At 35.9% G+C, this 18893-nt stretch overlaps 1 protein-coding gene across 2 annotated transcripts in view; it reads left to right on the top strand.

Annotated features, from left to right (window-relative positions):
• Positions 1–577: 577 nt before the first annotated feature.
• The window catches only part of PDE1A (phosphodiesterase 1A), a 358722-nt gene continuing 340406 nt past the window's right edge, over positions 578–18893 (top strand). For both annotated transcript variants that reach the window (XM_036859052.1, XM_036859050.1), the window contains exons 1-2: positions 578–663; positions 938–1048. In XM_036859052.1, coding sequence (XP_036714947.1) covers positions 948–1048 — 101 coding nt within the window. In that variant the 5' untranslated portion in view covers positions 578–663; positions 938–947. The remainder of the gene's footprint in view (positions 664–937; positions 1049–18893) is intronic.

Genomic DNA, 18893 nt, shown 5'->3' with positions numbered 1-18893 from the left:
CAGCACAGCATCAATTTCTCTCTTCTCCTCCATCTCCCTCTCTTCCCCCTCTCCTCCCCCCACACTCCTTTTCCTTTAACACACGCACACAAGCATACACACTAGTTTCATTTTATTTATTTTTTTAATCCCCAAAGGATTCACAGAGCAGTCTGTGTGCAGCTGCCGTGTTTTCCACTGGTTAAATTGGCAGTTACCTACTGTGTGGAGTTGCTAGGAGAAGGTGAATAAGCATGATTACAGCATCATCGTTGTACATATTTTTCAATAACAACCTGTGGAGCTCTGTGGTCTGTCTTCTGTATGGCTCTTATGTTATTTTCTCATTGTTGTCATTAGTATTTGTTGAATTTATTGTTAGAACCTGGTATATTTTTAACTCTTGGTTCCAGATCAATTAGGAGACAAAAACCTTGGCATTTAAAACAGCCACTTTTTTCTCAGGGCGGTGCTGCTGGTACTGGTTCCTACCATCTGTTTTCTTATTACATCCTGCCCTCCTTCCATTGGTAGAGAGGAATTCAGCTTCTTCTGGTGTGCTAAAGTCATTCACGTTTCTCTTGTGCATAATAGATCTCAGAAACTGTAGGAATTCTGATGTGCTTCAGTGCACAGAACAGTAACAAATGAGCTGCTTTGGGGGAGAGCTGGAGCGCTCAGTCGGTCAGTAGTACAGTAGAAGGCTCACATGTGTCGATTGTTTCTGTGAGGTCAGAGGATCTGTTTATACTGCTGTCTGCTTGAAGGGAGGTGATGTGGTGAGCAGTGGATATGCCTGTCAAAGTCAATAGCAATTCTGGCAGAAGCTGCCGTCCGCTCTGTAAATCTGCAATGTTTTGATAGATAAGAGATGCTACTGTATAACTGTTTTAAGATGTGTAGTGGACTGAGGAATGCTTGGTCTAGCTGCTGAAACTGACTAACTATATTGCCCTAGGAGTATCATCATGGGGTCTACTGCTACAGAAACTGAAGAATTGGAAAACACCACTTTTAAGTATCTCATAGGAGAACAGACTGAAAAAATGTGGCAACGCCTGAAAGGAATGTGAGTAAGCCCTTTGCTTGGTCTGTGTTTTTATCCACCTCTCTGACCAAAAAAAATTTTGACTATTAACATGATGAATTGTTGGTACTTTCTGACTTTGTGGATTAGTGTTTCCTTTAGAAAGATTTTCTTTAAAAAAAATAATAAAACGTGTCAGTCTTAGCTAACAACTTGCTTGAAGGATGTATAGTTTTTTTGCACAGGTATGTTTTATGTAAAGTAAGGTAACTCCCTGAGAATTCACTTCACTATTAGACTACATGGCTTCTTTTAGACATTCTGTATGTGTTACTTAGATATGTGGTTTAGATATGCAGAAAAGTAGTTAGAAAAGCTGCTTGTCTGGGTACTTGCAGAAATAAAATTTCTCTCAGGTAAAAAGACAGATTACTACTAATACTTATTTCTTTGTGATTAGATTTTGAATAAAAAGGACAGGATTAATATGATAATAAATAACTATACTCCATTGTGCTTATTCATTATGTCTTAATAATATTTTTTTTAAGAAAAAAATGTTTATGTGGTAAAATTACTAGCAGCATACCAAACTTGCTTGAGAGTTTTGGCTTAAATTAACCAATTCACTTCTGAGAGTACAGAATAGCTCATGGTGTAAACTAGACTTTAGTAAGATGGGTCAAGAAGTGTGCTTATGTCAAGCATGAAATGTAAGTACCTGAGTCAAACTTTAACTGCAGTACTGTTTACCTTGCTGTTTAAACAGCATCTAGGTTTTTTTCTGTGTATGTAACTAATTCCTGTTTAGTGTTCCAGCACACTATGTTTACATGCTTTATTTTAATTATGTCATAATTTTAAAATCAGATTTAATTTTTTAAAAATATGAAATATGAATATTTACAGGCCATTGCAATTGCTTAGTATATTTGCAGACTTCAAATGAAAATGTGTTTGCTTTTCTATAATAATAGCTAAAGGAATCCTATACCATGAGAAACACAGATTTTCTAGGATTTGTATTTCTAATGTTGTGTACACATGTTGTTGTATAAAATGCAACATTTGAGTAAATTTAATGTTGCTGTTTATCAAAATCTATGATTTTTTTAAAAGAAAAATGATATCAAACTTTGTTAGGTAAAAATTCCTTCTACTTTCTTCCATTTGAATGTATTCAATGATGTTTATATAATTAGTGTTCTCTGTATATTTTCTTACACTTGAAGTAATACATGGCATTACAGTGCACTGGTTTAAGAGCACACTAATAATGCAAACAACGTTTACCAGAGAATAACTTTTAAAAAGGAAGCCATCTTTACATCATTTGAATGAATTAGAGAAATATGTTTACAAGATTCATTGAAGATTTAGAAATCACAGTTTTTTGGTTCTCTAGGGAAACAGATAATCCTATAGAAGCAAATAACAGCTTACAAAATTAATCAGCATAGATGAAAATTAAACATTGGCAGTCATCAGCTGATTTGTATCCTAACCTAATGAGTGGATGAACATCTGTACCGGAAAAATTATATTTCATATTACAACCTATTTTAGATTTTCTTCCCTTTAGCAGGACAGGATGGTTTTGGTTTGTTTGTTTTGTTCAGTTTGTCTTTGTTCTATTTTTCTGCAGTTATTTGAATGTATGAAGATGTATGGTAGTGAGTGTATGCATATGTCTTTAAAAAATTTGAAAAGTGAATTTGTGTTTACCTAACATTTTACGGCAGTTATCCAACTTTCACACTATCAGTTGATCTCAAAGATCAACTGTCATATTTTTTCAGGAGAGGGTGATAGAGTCATTCAGCAGTAGAGCTTCATGATGATATTCAACATGGATGTAGGATATAATTATATATGTACCTATATAAATTTTGAATTGTGTCTATATAGCACCACTGAATGACCACATAGAGACACTGAATGACCAAATTACTGATAACTAGGTTTTTTAAAATAATTATTGCTAAAGTGATGGAAATGACTGAATGCTTTTGCATTAAAGCAAGAAAGAATTTTCATTTTGGTACTACTATTTTAACTTGTACTTGAAGACATTTCCAGTATTCTAGGTTCAGAATTGTCAAAACAAGAAGCTCTAAATCTAAAATCTGCATGACTAATGACAACCAAATTGTTTAATTATGGTCTTTTGTGTAGTCTAAATTCAAAGCAATGATATGAGGGACTCCCTATTCCATTGCTGAGATTGTCTTGCCTATTTAAAATGTTATATTGACTCAAACAGAATTTTAGCTTATCAAAATGTCTAGTGCTAGAATTCCACTTTTAAGTAATGGCAATTAAAATCATGTTGCTCATGAAAGCTATCAAATAATTTCACAAAAATTTTCTTAGTTTGGCAAAAAAGACTCAATGAAGGCCTTTAGATACTTGTTTAGAAAGTGAATTTTTGATCTTTAACTGCAAACTTTACAAATGCATTTATTTATTTCAACAGGATATTGAAATAAGTACATTTTTGAGGTTAAATAAAAATAGAGACAAAGGTTAAAGTAAAATAAGATTTATTCCAGTATACCTTAAAAATGGAAAACATGAACCACTACAGGTAGATATTTACAGAAAATATTTTATAGGCACTTTCATATAACATATTTTAGAACACTTTTTTTTCAATCCATAGAAGTAATTTTTATATTTTGAAGCACATGTGAAAATGTTGGTAAACTAATTAAAATATCAGTTCTTCTCTATCATTTTGTTGATTTCTTTCATTGAACTCCTTTTAAATCTCCTTCATATAATATTTAATCGAGACAGCATATTCAGTAATGTGCTAAGAAATCTCTTATTCATTTGTGGGAACAAAGGTAAAACAGTTTTCTCTTCCCATTTCTGATGTAGACTTGTATGCTTTGTTCTATTAATTTTATAGTTACGGCTCTTTTCTTTAGCTTTCTTCAATCCATCTGCGACCACTAATTTGTCACTCAGTATGACAATTCAGATTCTACACAATGACTCACCATCTCTGATGGTAGAAATGTTAGCAAATGACTATGGCATCATGTCCTTCATAAACTACATTTAAAAAGAATCATATACTTGTCCATAAGTTACCAACCGTTTAGGATTTGGAAAACAGTTCCTGTTTCTTTTGCCATCTTGAAACCTGTTGAAATTTCTGGTTCAGAAGTTTCCTGTGACTCTGGGACCTATACTACTTCCTACATACTGAGAACATTTTTCTAACACTAGTCTTTGCAAAGATTGTTAAGTTTATGATTCCATGAAGAAAGTTGATTTGAAGATTTTATATTTGTTTTCATTTATACATAGTAGTTTTTTTCAATTTAAAAAGAATCTTTTTTGTGTCATGATACTGGTTTTGGTCTTTAAGTGTAAAAAGGGCTCTCCCACTGTGGATTTTTTTAAAAATCAAATATGTTTTAAAACATTGGTACTCTCTTCCATCAGTGCTACTGTTCTAAGAATTTGATCTAAGAGGTTATAGCATTTCCAGAAAACTGTGATCAAGTTAAAATTCCAGTGAAAACCACAAGGTGTTAGAGTAAAACTAAATCAGAGTGTTATCCTACTCAGTTTTTCAACAGAAAAGAGGAAAGTTTGAACTGCTCAAAGCCATAAACTATTGACAAAAAAGTGAGACTCACCACTCCATAGTACTTACTGCCAATACCTTCAGTTTTTATAGATGTAAGACTGTGAGAATTTCGCTGTTAGAACCTAACTTAATATATGATAATTGATTTTATATGTAGAGACACATACCTCTTTATCTGTCCTAATCCATACAAATATACAGATTTTAAGATCTGGAATTGTGAATGCAACAGTGGAAAGACTTAAACTTCTTGTCTCATTTTTTTCTCTTTGATTGGTGGTACACATGATCTTCAGTAGTAGAAGAATAAAATGTAGAGGAGCAGAAAGTGAAGGAGAAAGCAGAAACTATATAATAACCCTATAACTAATTTCAATTAGCTGTTATTTTAGAGGGCAGTGTGTTGTACGGTTCTCTGATGAAGTAGCCCAAAACTTTATCACCAGGAAGATGTAGCAGAAATACATATTTAGAATAAAAATTGGCAGAAGGTAAAATGACAGGCGTTATTAGCACCATATTACCAAACTAGAATTATACTTTAGGAAGGAGCAACATTATAGATTAGAAGCAAATAAACCTGATCCTTTTACTCTCCTGCTTCAAACCTTTAAAGGCTTCTAGTGCCCTCCCTTCAAAGTTCAGCATCCATATGTATAAAATAGATAACTAATAAGAACCTGCTGTATAAAAAAATAAATAATATTCAAGAAAAAACCCACAAAGTTCAGCATCCTTCCCAGATCTCACCATACCTGTTCAACTTTTGGAGCCTGCCCTCATGCCTCTTCCTCTGTGGCCCCCTCCCACCCAAACCCAGCGTTGCACAGAAGAAATGCTGCTTACTTCCCATCTGCCTTTGCTCATCTTTTTCTCTCTTCCAGAGGGAACCACTCCTTTCTCCTCTCTCAGTCAGAGTTGCTCTTGCTTCCCATGAGGCTTTTAGAGGTGTGTGGGGATGTTTCTGGTTGTTTCAGTGCCTGAGAGTGTTTCTGTATTCAGTGGGCAGCAAGGTTCAGGCATGATAACTGTCCTCCAGAGCTTAGGACATTCTCTTATCAGGAAGAATTGTCCTACTCAAAATTTTAATTGAGAGCCTATTAAGAAATGCTCGAAGATCTCTTCTTAAATTTCACTTGCAAAAGAAATCCTTCCTGACCTTCCATACTAGATTAGTTTCCTATATTTGGCTCATTAAGTAACCTGGGCTTCCATTTTCATAACAAAATCTACCTTCCCCACAAGCTACTGAGAAAAAGAGCTATGTTCACTGTGATTGCTTGTGGATCTCCAGCCCGTAGCATAATAACTGGCATATTGGACATAATGCAGTAAATACTGTTAAATCAATCCGTCAATGAATAAAATTCTGAATCTTATAGTGGGTCTAACTACAAAATTAGAAGATCAGTCAGGCTGTCAATATAGGGCTTAAAGCCAGGTTGGAGGAGTGGCGATAGATTCATAGCTGGAATAGGGATAAAGAAGATGGAAGGAAATAATATTTGCTTATCGTCTACTAGTTGTCAGAACTTTCCAGATATAACATATCTGTATTCTCATTTACTCCTTTCAATGATTTCAAGAGGTAAGTATCCTAAGTTAGTTAAACATCCAGTGTCTGATGGAACTTGGATTTAAACACAGATCAGCCTAGTTCTAAACCTCTTTTTCATCTTGCTCCCAATACAAAAAAAACACAAAAGAAGACATTCTCACAATGGTTACCTAGAAAGATCACCAGAAAAGGATCTAGAGTGGTGCTTCTTAAAACTTAGTCCATGAGCCTTATGGTAGGCAGACTAATTGACCCCAAGAGATGTCCATGTCCTAATCCCCAGAACCTGTGAAAATGTTACCTTATATGTCAAAGGGGAATTAAGGAGGCAGATGGAGTTAAGGTTGCTAACCAGCTGACCTTAAAATATGGAGATTTGTCTAGATTATCCAGATGGGCCTATGTAATCACAAGTGTCCTTAAAAATGGAAGAAGGAGGCAGAAGGAGGTCATAGTGCCATAATGTGAGAAGGACTCAACTTGTCTTTGCCAACATCAAAGGTGGAGGAAACAGGCTATAAGCCAAGGAATGTGGGAACCTCTAGAAGCTTGAAAAGGAAAGAAAACAGAATCTCTCTCTAGAGCCTCTAAAAAGAATGTATCCCTACCAACACCTTGATTTTAGCTCAGTGAAACTTGCATCAAATTTCTGACCCATGGAACTGAAGATAATACATTTGCGTTGTTTCAAGCTACTCAGTTTGTGGTACATTTTTTGCAGTAGCAATAAGAAATGAATATATTTCTCCTGTAACAGAATAGTAGAGTATTTAACCAACATGACCACTCCTATCCTCTCCCAACACACACATACACTCTCACTCACACCCACATAGACACACACAGACACAGACATGATGCCTAGAGGTGGGGTCCAGCCTAGGTCCCTCTATGGCACACTGGAGTTAGATACTCATTTTCCTTAGCCATTAAATAACTCACTGTCCTCCATCTAACACTGGATACATGCCCAGAACCCCAGTTTTCTTACCAAGCTCTGATATTGAAAATATATAGTGGATTCATTTCAAATGTCAAAGAATGTTTATGCTATCTTTCTTGGAAATTGCTGATAAATCTCAGTCTCTGTTCTCATATGGATGTGTATGTGACTCTTTTGATGGATTAATATGGCAAATCAGTTTAAAAAAATCAGTTTTTTAGTCATAAAACTGATTTGAAGAAAAGCATCTCAAGAAGCCTATATTGGTATACAGATATAATATTAATATAAATCTCAGTTCTTACATAACATTATGTTATGCTTTCTAGAATGGACATTGTTGAGATGAAATACCTTAGAGATGAAGAAATTGAACTCGGAAACAGTCAGATATTTTCTAATACCATCTATCATTTAACTGAGTGACTGTGGAAAAGTTATTAGCTTTTCTGTGAAATCCAATTATTTCATTCGTTATTCATTCAATCATACTTACTGATTGTGTAGTATGTCAGGTACTATCTTAGGCACAGGAACTTACATTCTAGAGGAAACAAATGACCAAAAAGTAAATTACAAAAAGTAAGTTAAAATGGAGTAAGAAGTGACCTGAAAAAAATGTACTAGGTCATGTGATCAAGAGTCACTTGGAGAAGGTATTTTGGCTAGTCAGGGATGACTTCTCTCAGGAGCTGAGACACACAAAAATTGATACCTATCTCATTAGATCTTGGGATGAGAGAGAGGTTAAGGAATGTCACATAATCTTTGCCCAAATTCAGAATTAAGTGAAGGACAGATATAAGAGTCCAGTAGATGGAGATAAAATGTCAGCTTTATTGAAAGACTAAATTTGTAATGGAGAGTAAGGTTTTTGGTTTGCAGCTAAATAAGCCAAAACATCTCTGAATTCAACTTACTCCCCAAAACTGTAGACTTGCCCAAACAGAGACAAAGTCTCTTCTCCTAAATTTACCTCATAACCTCTGGTAGATGAGGTATGCTTTCTACAAGTAGAATATCCCTTCCACGCCCCTTGAAAAGGACAGCTTACATCCCAAAGTCTAATTCCTTCTCCACAATTCACCAACCAAATGTTGCTTCTCCTCCTCTGTGAAAGAATGTGAGAAGTGGGAAAGAGAGGCCTGGAAGGCTTTTCCAATGGAAGGTCCTTCCACTTAGAAGGAAGCATTAGGATCTGGGAATCTGGATGTTGCCAGAGTCAAGATAGTGAAAATTAAATAAAATAATGTATATAAGAAATATAACTGAGTACCTGGCACACAGTAAGCTCTTAAAACATTGTAATTATTAATATTCCCATAATCTTGTCCATTCTTATGTGTATTCCAACTCTACTGTTTAACAGCTATATGGTAAGTTGCTTCATTTTTCAATGTCTTGGTTTCTTAACTGAAAATGGGAATAATATCCTTACCAATCTCATAGGTGTTGGGAATATTAAATGAATTAATGCTTATAAACTGCTAAGAACAGTGTCTAGAATTCAAGTAATGCTAACAGTATCATTATTATTACTGATAATACATGCAGAAGCAGAATTCTATTTTTTTTTTTCAGGTAATTTTCTTAGAATCAGTAGACAGAGCAGGATTGTCAAGATGAGAAAAGAAGGCTTTCTTTTAGCTGGGTGGAAGTGGTCTCACCAAAATCCCCAGGTTTCTATTTACCAGAACAGTTATACTCAAGGATTTACCTTTCCCTGAGGCAAGAGTGTGTTACGTGGGAAGAGAGAGCTGAGGAAGAGAAGTGGGCTGGCCTTGAGAGTTTCACTGATAGAAGAATTGCCTTGATGGATTCAGTGTCTTTTGTTCAGCGTCTTGTAGTGGTCTTAGAATGGATTTTAGGTCTCTGTAATCATGTATGACCTAGGGCTAATCTAATTTCCTGAGTCACTCGGGCTTGAAAATCATTTGTTAGGTTTTTTCTTATCCCCATCTAGGTCAGGCTCATAAGAGAGTTGATTTCCAAGTAATTATTGTCATGTGCCATGGTCATTCCTTTTGTCAATTCATTATAGAAAATACCAAATCACCATCACGTTATTAGATTTTGTCCTTTATTCTAACATATTTCAGTCAGTTAATCAAACGTAAATATTTGAGCAAGTCTGATTCCCATCCAAAAGGACTGTGCTGTAATCCATTTGGATATGAAAGGAACTGTTCATTAGCATCATTAAACAGATGATAGTGTTAAGGGCTTATGAGAATCCTAGTATTTCACATACCTGATCTGAACAAGTATTGGGCACGAATAACTATTTATTGTTAAGAAAGGACATAAAAATTATAACAGGTTATTAGAGGCATATAAATGAAACATTTTGACTCTTTTGGTTCCTCCTTTAAGCTACAATTTCTTGAGGTTGTTTAAAGAGATTATATTCTATTTAATACCTTATAAAATATTTAAAAACAAATTTTTATTAAATAGGCCCAGAAAATGCTCAAAGCAAATAATTTCTGGTAGGTAAAATTTTGATATTTGTAGCTATTCAAGTAAGTTTATAAAGAGTCATGAAAGAGTAGTAAAATCTCTTAAGCAACAGTGTCCACAGGGCGGCAAAACAGAGGTCAACCTGAATTAAACTCTGCATAATCATGGAGCATCAAAGGATTCTTGGAATTTTGTACATGAATCAGGTCCTTGATAACTTAGAAGAAAATCACAATAGACTTCTTATCAGCAAAGCAACAGTATGATGACTCTGGTCCACTTAAAACTGGACTTTCTAAGACTTGGTTAAAAATAAACAGCATTTGGAACAAGCTAAGAAAAAACTGAATGACTTGGGCATCAATCATGTTTTTGATTAGCTTAAGCTATTTAAAATCACCTTATAATTGCATAGTAGTAATCACACTTTTTAATTCTTTTATGCCTTATTCTTTCTAAAATATTTTTCTTTTGATGTGTGTGGTTCAGCATAATTATCCTGTTTTTCTGATGAGAAAACTGAGCCCCAAAGACATTAAATATCTTGACTAATGTTCCCCTATTAGTAGGGGGAGAGCCAGATTCCTAGGCCCATACTTATTCCCTTGAACACTGACTTAGATAATTCTATTTAACAGTCGAGACTCACTATAAAACCTGACATTTCAGGAGTTAAAAACTGCTCTCTTATTTTGATGTTTCCACAATCCTGCCATCTGTTTGCCTAATTCTGCATACTCAAAGATGAATACTAAGGAGAGTTATCTCTTGGCATATGCTTTAGATGTCAGAAACTCCCTAGTTTTATTTCTCTCCTTTTCTAGGGCATGCATTACCATTACCCCTTTAATTAATTTATTTAAACAATGATCCTAGCTAGAATTTGCAAAGGAATTTGACTTTTCCTAAACTCTCTTGCCCCTTTAGAGTTTGGACACTTACAAAATTATTCTAATTTATTTGGCCTTTAGTATGCCAAACAACAGAGAAAAATAACGCTGCACAGTAGAAATGTCTGGATGTCTGTCCCTGAAGATTTTTATTTACCAATGAAAATAAAGCCAGGAGTTTTAATGATTAAAACAAGGTATTTTATTCTTGCTGTGCTTTCTCTTCTTTTCATGTTATAACAGATTTTAAGCATATGATAAGGTTCTTTTTTAAAGTAAAGTGAGCATTTCTCCTTTTGTTTATTTTTAGAAAAATCATCCAAATGGAGTTTATTCTACTTTATTGCCAGCAGAGAATATAAACTCCTTAAAGGCGTGCAGTATTTTCCTCATCATTTCTTAGTCTGTATTTGGAAATGGTTACTAGATGGGTTAAGGAGCTCTTTTGAACTCTAAGAACTCTCAAAATCTTCAGTACCTCCTACTGGTCCCAATATGAAAAAGTGTCTTTATATGTGTGACCCTCTTGATATTTCATCCCCTAGCAAATCTCTGCTTTAATATCTCAAGTTTTCCAAGGAGCCCTCTATTTTCCAGAAATTCTTTTATGCTGTTGTTTACTGTTACAATACGGTCCAATTTGTTCATGACTTCCTGCATCCACTCTTGTATAATCCCTCCCATACTGACTCTGAGCTTGGCCAGAATGTTGGCTAACTTGCTTTGGCCAATGGGATGTTAGCAAATGTGACACAAGCAAAGGCTTGCGAAGGGCTTATGTATTGGGGTTTACTCTCTCCTGCTGCTCTTTGGAACCCCCATACCAGTACTGAAAGAAGCCTGGTTAAGCCTACTGGAGGATGAGAATGTGGAGCAGATATAAACCATTCCAGCTGAGGCCCCTCTAGACCAACCAGACCATCAGCCACCAGACATGTGAGTGAGGTCATCCTGGATTATCCAGCTTCCTCAAAATCATGACAAAATAGTAAATGTTTCTTGTTTTCAGCTACTGAGTTGCAAGATGGTTTGTTACACACAAAAAAATGCCAACTGATATAAGCTCTTAGCCTCTAAATTTTTCATATAGTTCTTCTCTGGCTTCCACAGTTTTTTCCCATTAACACTCTTCTTCTCTCCCTCATCATCTCCTATCATTTATTTCTTTTACCCAATCAAAAATTAGGAAATATTTCAAAGATTATAAAAATAAAAACTGAGGTCCCTATTTTCAGAAAGTCAGTCCAATGAAATTCTCTTCCACATTATTTCCACAAGTAACAATATCCATGGTACATACCCACTTACAGTATTTCTTGCAAAACATGATCACTCAGTAGCCTGTATATTGAAGTTGTGTTGCTCTTAGGTTTCTTTAAACAAATATAATTTTCCACCAAATAGAAGAGAAACAGAATAAGGCAGGGAAACTGCACAGTTTCATAAGAGAAGATGGTTCGTATCCTGTTACCCTGGCAACAGGCACTGGGAAGGCCAGGGCTCCCCACACATCCTGTTGCCCTGACAACAGGTCAGGCAGGGCATGGGAAGGCCCAGTTTCCACTCTTCTAGGCCTTTTCTTTTCAACCACAAAGAAAAAGGAGAAAGGGATTTTGCATCTTGTCCCTCCCCACCTACATATTTCTTCTATTATCTGTATCACTCCAGTATAAGATTATCTTTCAAGATGTAGGAGAGGGTAAGAAAATAGTGATCTCAATTTTTACATTCATAAGCTCTGAAACATTTGCTAATTTTTGATTGGGTCAAAGGAGTAAATGATAGGAAAAAAAGGAAGAGGGAGGAAATCAAAGTAGTAGAGAGAATAAATTGTGGAAACCAGATCAGTAGTATACAAATAATGTAGCAGTAAAGGCTTTAAATTCTATAAAACAGAAGTCTTCAACTTCTGTAAACCAGATTCTTTTTTTTTTTTTTTAATTTGTAAACCAGATTCTTATTGGTGAAGAGAAAACTGGCAAAATCTTCTCTCAAAAAACAGGAAAAGGGGTTTGTGGAGAAAAGATTTTGAATTTAAATTCAGTGAAAAAGGAACCGTAGGCTGGTGAAGAGGAAGTATCTTTGGGAGACTATAACCAAGTTAAAATTGAATTTCTAGAAGACCAGGTGGGAAAGTTGGAGCCTAATCAGAATATCACTAGAATCCATGAAAAAACACTCAAGACTGTATGAGACTAGATAAGGTGACCCTTCTAGGTACTCTAATTGCACTTCATGTATTATTATTATTATTGTCCATTTAATTTTCTGCCTTCTAGGTAACCTTCTTACTTCCCTAGAGGTACAAGAGGGGAGAGGTAGCATCCATTTGCCATTTGTTTAGTATTGTATCCTCAGTGCCTAGAATAGTACACTGCATAAAGTAAGAACTTAAAACTGTCTCACTATAAAGCCAGTAATTAGGCAATGTGTAACAACTTTACATTTGAGTGGTACAGCTAGTAAAGCTATATAATTCAGCCGCAACATTAATTCAGGTTGGAGGGTCAAGAAGGTTTTATGGACCAGTAGAGATTATTGGGGATGTGACTATATGACAGACAAAACAAAAAACAAAAGATAAGCCTTGTAATATGGAACTTAGGATCTCAGAGGATGGTTGTGAGGGATAAAATAATGCAGTCAAAGTGCCCAAACCCTGTGTCTGGCACAAAATAAGTATCTGCAATTGTAAATTAGTTTTGTGGCACAACTATGTGTAAGACAGTGTGTTTGTTTTTGCCCATTCCTCTGCCAAATATAGACTGAGATAAAAGTTGACCCTAATAACTGTCTGATGGGTAGAGGCAGAGGAGATTCAACATTGAGTGAGCTTCCTACTCCAAAATTCTAATTTCTTAAGTTCTATACCAATCGTATCCTAGGAAAACTCAAATTTCTGTTTCGTTATGTAGTTGAATAGTTGGGATTATGTTGAGAACATCGTTCAGTGATTAGTGAGTATTCTGTGTTCACATGACCTTGTGGCCCAGAACTCTTGGTGAGTGAAGATCGCTGTGTATCCTGTGAGAGTTAGTTGCCTGCTGAAGCTTCCAAAATGTAATGAGTCAGACAAATGGAGATAAGCTGACCAAACTTGTAGGAGATCAGGTTAAATACTTTATATTAGCTTCTGGGCTGCAGGTACTTGTCTGCTACTGAGTTGAAGAAGACTAACTAATCCTTTCTTTGTACAGTTCCTCAAAGAGAAACTTTGCAAGGTAGTCTTGAAATGTCACAATGTGACTGAGCAATTTTAACAGTTTTTGAGGTTTATTTTTACCAGACATTCAAGTCCGAGGTGTGTGACATGGCTTGAACTAAAGTCATAATTTTCAAGCTGTCATTTAATATTTGTGTTCTCTGACTTCGTCCTTCATGTGAATCATATTTCAATGCAGGATAAATATTTGCAAAAACTGTATCAAAATGTGTATCAAAAGATGTCTCTAAGAGCAAACCTGTCTACCATTAATAGAGTAATGAATTAAGGAGAGATCACGTATACTTCATGACTGAGAATATTCCAAAATGAAATTCACAACCAAACTATTAACATACAGTTTAAAGGATTAAACTATACCTGGCATTAGTCCCCAAATGACTTTATTATATATACTTTCCCTCTGTTTTACACAAGGCATTATAACAAATTTTTTGATTCATTACCAAAATTGTTTTAGTTTTCTAAATAAAAAATGATCAAATACAATGCTAAAAATTATTTTGTTTACCATTATTCTGATATTTCTTTGATTTATGTCTATAATAAATTAGCATAACATCCATGTTCTGTTGTTAGACAAGTTGGTTGATCCACTGATAGCTATATCACATGGAGAATAAGAAATAACATGGAATCACTTTAGAGCATTTTGGAATTGGAAACATGTTGCCACGTAATCTTAGTTCCCTAGAAAGAGGAAATGTTTAAGTTCAGAAATAAGGAATTAAGAAAATCCTCTCCCTGCTAAACTCAAATTGTTTTGTTAAGTGTATGTCTTATGGGTATAAAAGTAAACACTAATTTACACAGTGTGAGTCAAACTACGGTAACCTTAGTCATTGATTAAAACTATATTAAGAATGGGAGTCATTAAGAAATAAAGTTGTAGCTTAAATTCGTCAGGACTGTACTGACACTTGTAAAAATATTGAGGTGCTTTGGAAAGTAAGACTAGCATTATTTCATTAACCCAATTCAGCTGACTTGTTAATACAATTTAATTTATTTATTCATTCAATGACTATTCATCATGGTGCACACAGAGAGTTCCAGCATCATTCTAGGCACCAGGGATACAATGATAAACAATACAGTCATGACCTCTATCTTCATGGAATTACATTTTGATAGTGAGGATGGATGATAGACAAGCAAACAAAAAATATACAATGTAATTTGAACAAAAGCAAATAGAATAAGATGGCAATGTGTCTGGGAGGTTCAGATGTGGCTATTTAGAAGAGCGGTCAGGGAAGGGCTTCCATGACAGTGACTCATGAAGAGGGACCTTAATGAAGTGAGGAGTTAGCTATGCCATTACCTGAAGTAATGGCATCCCAGACAGAGGGAACCAAGGGCACAGCCCCCAAGGCAGGATGCATGTGGCGTGTTTGAGGAAAAATAACAAGACCAGGAGGCCCGGATCACAGCAGGTGAGGGAAAGAGTGAAAGAATTGTGTGTGGAGAGAAAGGCAGAAGCCAGATCATCTAAGACCCAACAGGTCATGATAAGAGATTAGGATGTTATTCTGAGCCTGGTAGAGAGCTCTTGGAGCTTTGAAGAAGTGAAGTGGAGTGTTAAGACTTAGGTTTTAAGAGGAATTCTCTGGTCATTTTGTGGAAACTAACACTGAGGAGGGGGAAGGCAGGGAAGAACAAGATTGGAAATAGGAGGATATGTTAACAGGTTATGGCAGTTGTCCAGTTGGAGAATTGGTAGCTTTGGTGACACTGGTACTTATGGAATTGGTAAGAAGTATTCAGATTTAGGACATATTTAAAATTCAAACTGGTAAGACTCATGATGAATTGGATGTGTGAGTGTAAGGTTTGAAAAGAATGAGATATAACTCCTTATTTTGTGCGTGTGTGTATGTGTGATCCTGAACAACTGGGTCTATGGTCCCTTGTCTGAAATCCTTGGGCCCAAATGTGACCTGAATTCATAACTTTTCAGATTTTAAAAATGTAGTAAGGTGCCTATTCCAAAAATTACTAAATATTCCCAGTGGGATCTAGGGTACCTCCCAATGAATATTTCTGCAACAAAACATGTAAATATTCACTTAATAAAGACAAAAATGGTCTGTATTCAGTTCAGGTTTTGGTGCCAAATGAGTTCAGGTCAGATCAGATTTTACTGCCAAATGAAAATGTCTGGTTTTTAGAGCCTTAGGATTTTCATAGCTGTGGATAAGGGATTATTAACCTGTTCCATTTCCTGAAATGGGGAAGTTGGTGGTGAAAACAAAAAGCTCTTTGGATCCATGAATTTTGAGATGCCTATTAGGCACTCAAGTGGTCTTACAAATAAACAGCTGGACAAATGAGAAGTCAAGGCTGAAAATATAAATTTGGGAGTCATCAATATATGGATATATTTAAAGGCGCTAAATGAGATCTTCTGGGGAGTTAAAATTGGTATAAATGAGAAGAGAATCAAGGGTTGAGCCCTCAGCCACCCCAATATTTAAAGGTTGGGAGAGAAGACAGTAAAGGAGACTGAGGAGTAGCCATTATGCCATGGCATCTTGGAAGCCAAGGGAAGTCTATTTTTTAAGAAAGTCAGTGTCAAATGTCAAATGTTGCTGAGAGGTCATGTAACATGAACTGTGCCTTGACTATTGGTTTTTGCATTGTAGAGATCTTTGGCAATCTTGGCAAAACACTTTCAGTGAAGTGGTGGGACAAAATCCTAACAGGACTGGGTAGAAGAGAAGACGAGGTGGAGAAGTGGGGGCAGCATGAACAGTTAACTCTTTAAAGAATTTTCTATAAGGGTGATCATAGAGGTAGGGTGATAGCTAGAGGGGGGGTTAAGGGTAAAGGAGTTTATGAAATGTAGAAGATATTATTAGAGGATTATGATGGGAATGATGATAGAAATGATTTTGTAGAGAGTGAGAAATCAATGGAGAGAGAGAGATCTCCAGCCCCTTGAGTAGGTGAGAGGTAAGGATTGCTTAAGGGCAGAGATTGGATCTAGGAGCAAGCGTGGCTCATCCATGGCAACAGGAGGGAAGGCAATGTTTGGGAACATTTGCAAGTAGGTAGGTGTAAACATGGTGATGGTCCTCTCTGCTTACTTTATTTCCTCAGTGAAATGAAATAAGAGGCTATTTGCAGAGACTGAGAAGGGGAGAGAGGGAGTGGAGATCTGAGGAGAACATATGAAACAATCACCTCAGAAAGCAGCGTGACTAAGGTGGAATTGACAGGCAGTGCTGAGCATCCACTTCAACGGTATATCTAAAGTGAGATCAGTCTGCATCCCTGTGTCCTTTTTTTCCCTGCTACATTCATTTTAGCTGCTTCCATGCAGGGTCAGAGCAGATGCAGAACTGGGTTTACAGAGTTCTTATTTTGTCAGAAAATGTAAATGCAATGGATGAAGAAGGGGAAGCTGGTGTTGAGGGCCTCTTCAAGGTTAAAGGTAAGGGGAGAGATGAGGGCATGGGGAGAATGCTGGCCAGTGAAAAAGTGGATAAGGTCAGTAGATTGGATGTAGAGAAAGGGATAATGAATTTCTGGAATGAGATTCTAGGATCAGTGAACTTTTTCTCTTCTCAAAGACACAAAATGATATAATAAACACATATTATGTGTAGACAAGCCTATACAAGAAATACAATTTATGAAATGAATCTATGGTAGGTAATTTTATTTTCCCCCTTTTTACAGAAGTCTGCTGTGTGTTCCTTTACATTTTGTTACTAGGCTTTCTCTTCAAAACAGAAGAGGCTGTTAGGAGTGTGGCCATTCCTGCAAAGAAAACAAAGCTGGCAGATCTAATTTTAGGTTGCTTTTCCTTGACAACAGCCTTTTAAATATTGCTTATACAACAGTAAAAATTGGCTCCACAAATTAATGAGACTGCATTTGGTCAAAGAAGTTCAATTCACTTTTACACTTGAACTTTTCACAGTGTCATGAGAACACATAATAGTGCTTTCTCTTTAGCTTGCTTCAGTGACTGAAGTTTTACTGTTTATGGTGTTCTTGGTGGTGGATGACAAATTTCAATATATGTGTCAGTAAAACAGGCCAAGCATGCAATGAAGGACTGCTGTGAAATATGGCTTTAACCACAAGAATATGGAGATTGTTTCACTACATAAGGGTTGTTGTTCCTCTTTACATTAATGGTAGCTTAGATGGCCTAAATAATTCAGACTTTAAGTTCCCCCTTGAGAGCCAAATCATGTTGTGAGTCTGTACATGCTAAGTGAGCAACTACTTGTCTCTTTCTTTGATGATTTTATTACCAAGAGTGAAGCTTGCTTGGTTTAAATTTTATAATAAAGCCATTACACACACATACACACATATTCACACAAAATAATGATATTTAATTATGTACTTTGGTAAAAATGCAACTTCCATTCAGTAACTATACATAATATTGTGCTGACCAGGTGTAAAGTGAATTAAAAGTCATTGTTTCTTTTGATTTTTATTTATTTATTTATTTATTTGTTTATATATTTGTGGCCACGCCGCATGGCTTGTGGGATCTTAGTTTCCCAACCAGGGATCGAACCTGGTCCCAGCATTGAAAGCACCGAGTCCTAACCACCAGATTGCCCGGGAATTCCCTTTTGATTTTTATTACGATGTCATTATATTTGGTGGGTCATGGTATTAAAGATTTATAAGACTTCAATATAAAGGTCACTTGTGGATAGATTTTATGTTCACTTTTCCCAGGAAATTTAATCTTCTGGTTTTGTGAAATATACTAATTTGGGGATACTCATATGTGAGTATTTGAAAATTATTCTTCTGAAGTGGTTGCTGTATTTTCTATTTGGCATTTCAGGGTTGATCTTGTTTGAAGTTTGGTACCAGGTTGCTTACCCTAAAGTAATTCTTATAATTCTTGGCTCCCTGGTGGGATGTCCCCATAGGTAATGCTGTGCATTTTATGGTTGGAAAATTGACTTTCCTTCTCAGCTCAGAGGTCTTCCCTCCTGATTTTCCTCCTTTTGAGGACTGGCCTGAATATGATCTGAGGCTACATGACTCCTGGTTATTCTGCCATCAAAGCTGTACTTGAATGTCTAAAATTGCCAGTCATATGCTTTGACTGGGTCTTCAGAGAAATATAAATTTGGCTTCCTTGGTTCTTATCCTGTACATTGTATAACACTTCTACTTTCAAAAATTAATTCTCGGGGCTTCCCTGGTGGCGCAGTGGTTGGGAATC

The sequence above is a fragment of the Balaenoptera musculus genome, chromosome 7 (genome assembly GCF_009873245.2).
Source record: "Balaenoptera musculus isolate JJ_BM4_2016_0621 chromosome 7, mBalMus1.pri.v3, whole genome shotgun sequence".
In the NCBI taxonomy this organism is placed as follows: Eukaryota; Metazoa; Chordata; class Mammalia; order Artiodactyla; family Balaenopteridae; genus Balaenoptera; species Balaenoptera musculus.
This window is presented reverse-complemented; position numbering and strand designations above follow the sequence as displayed.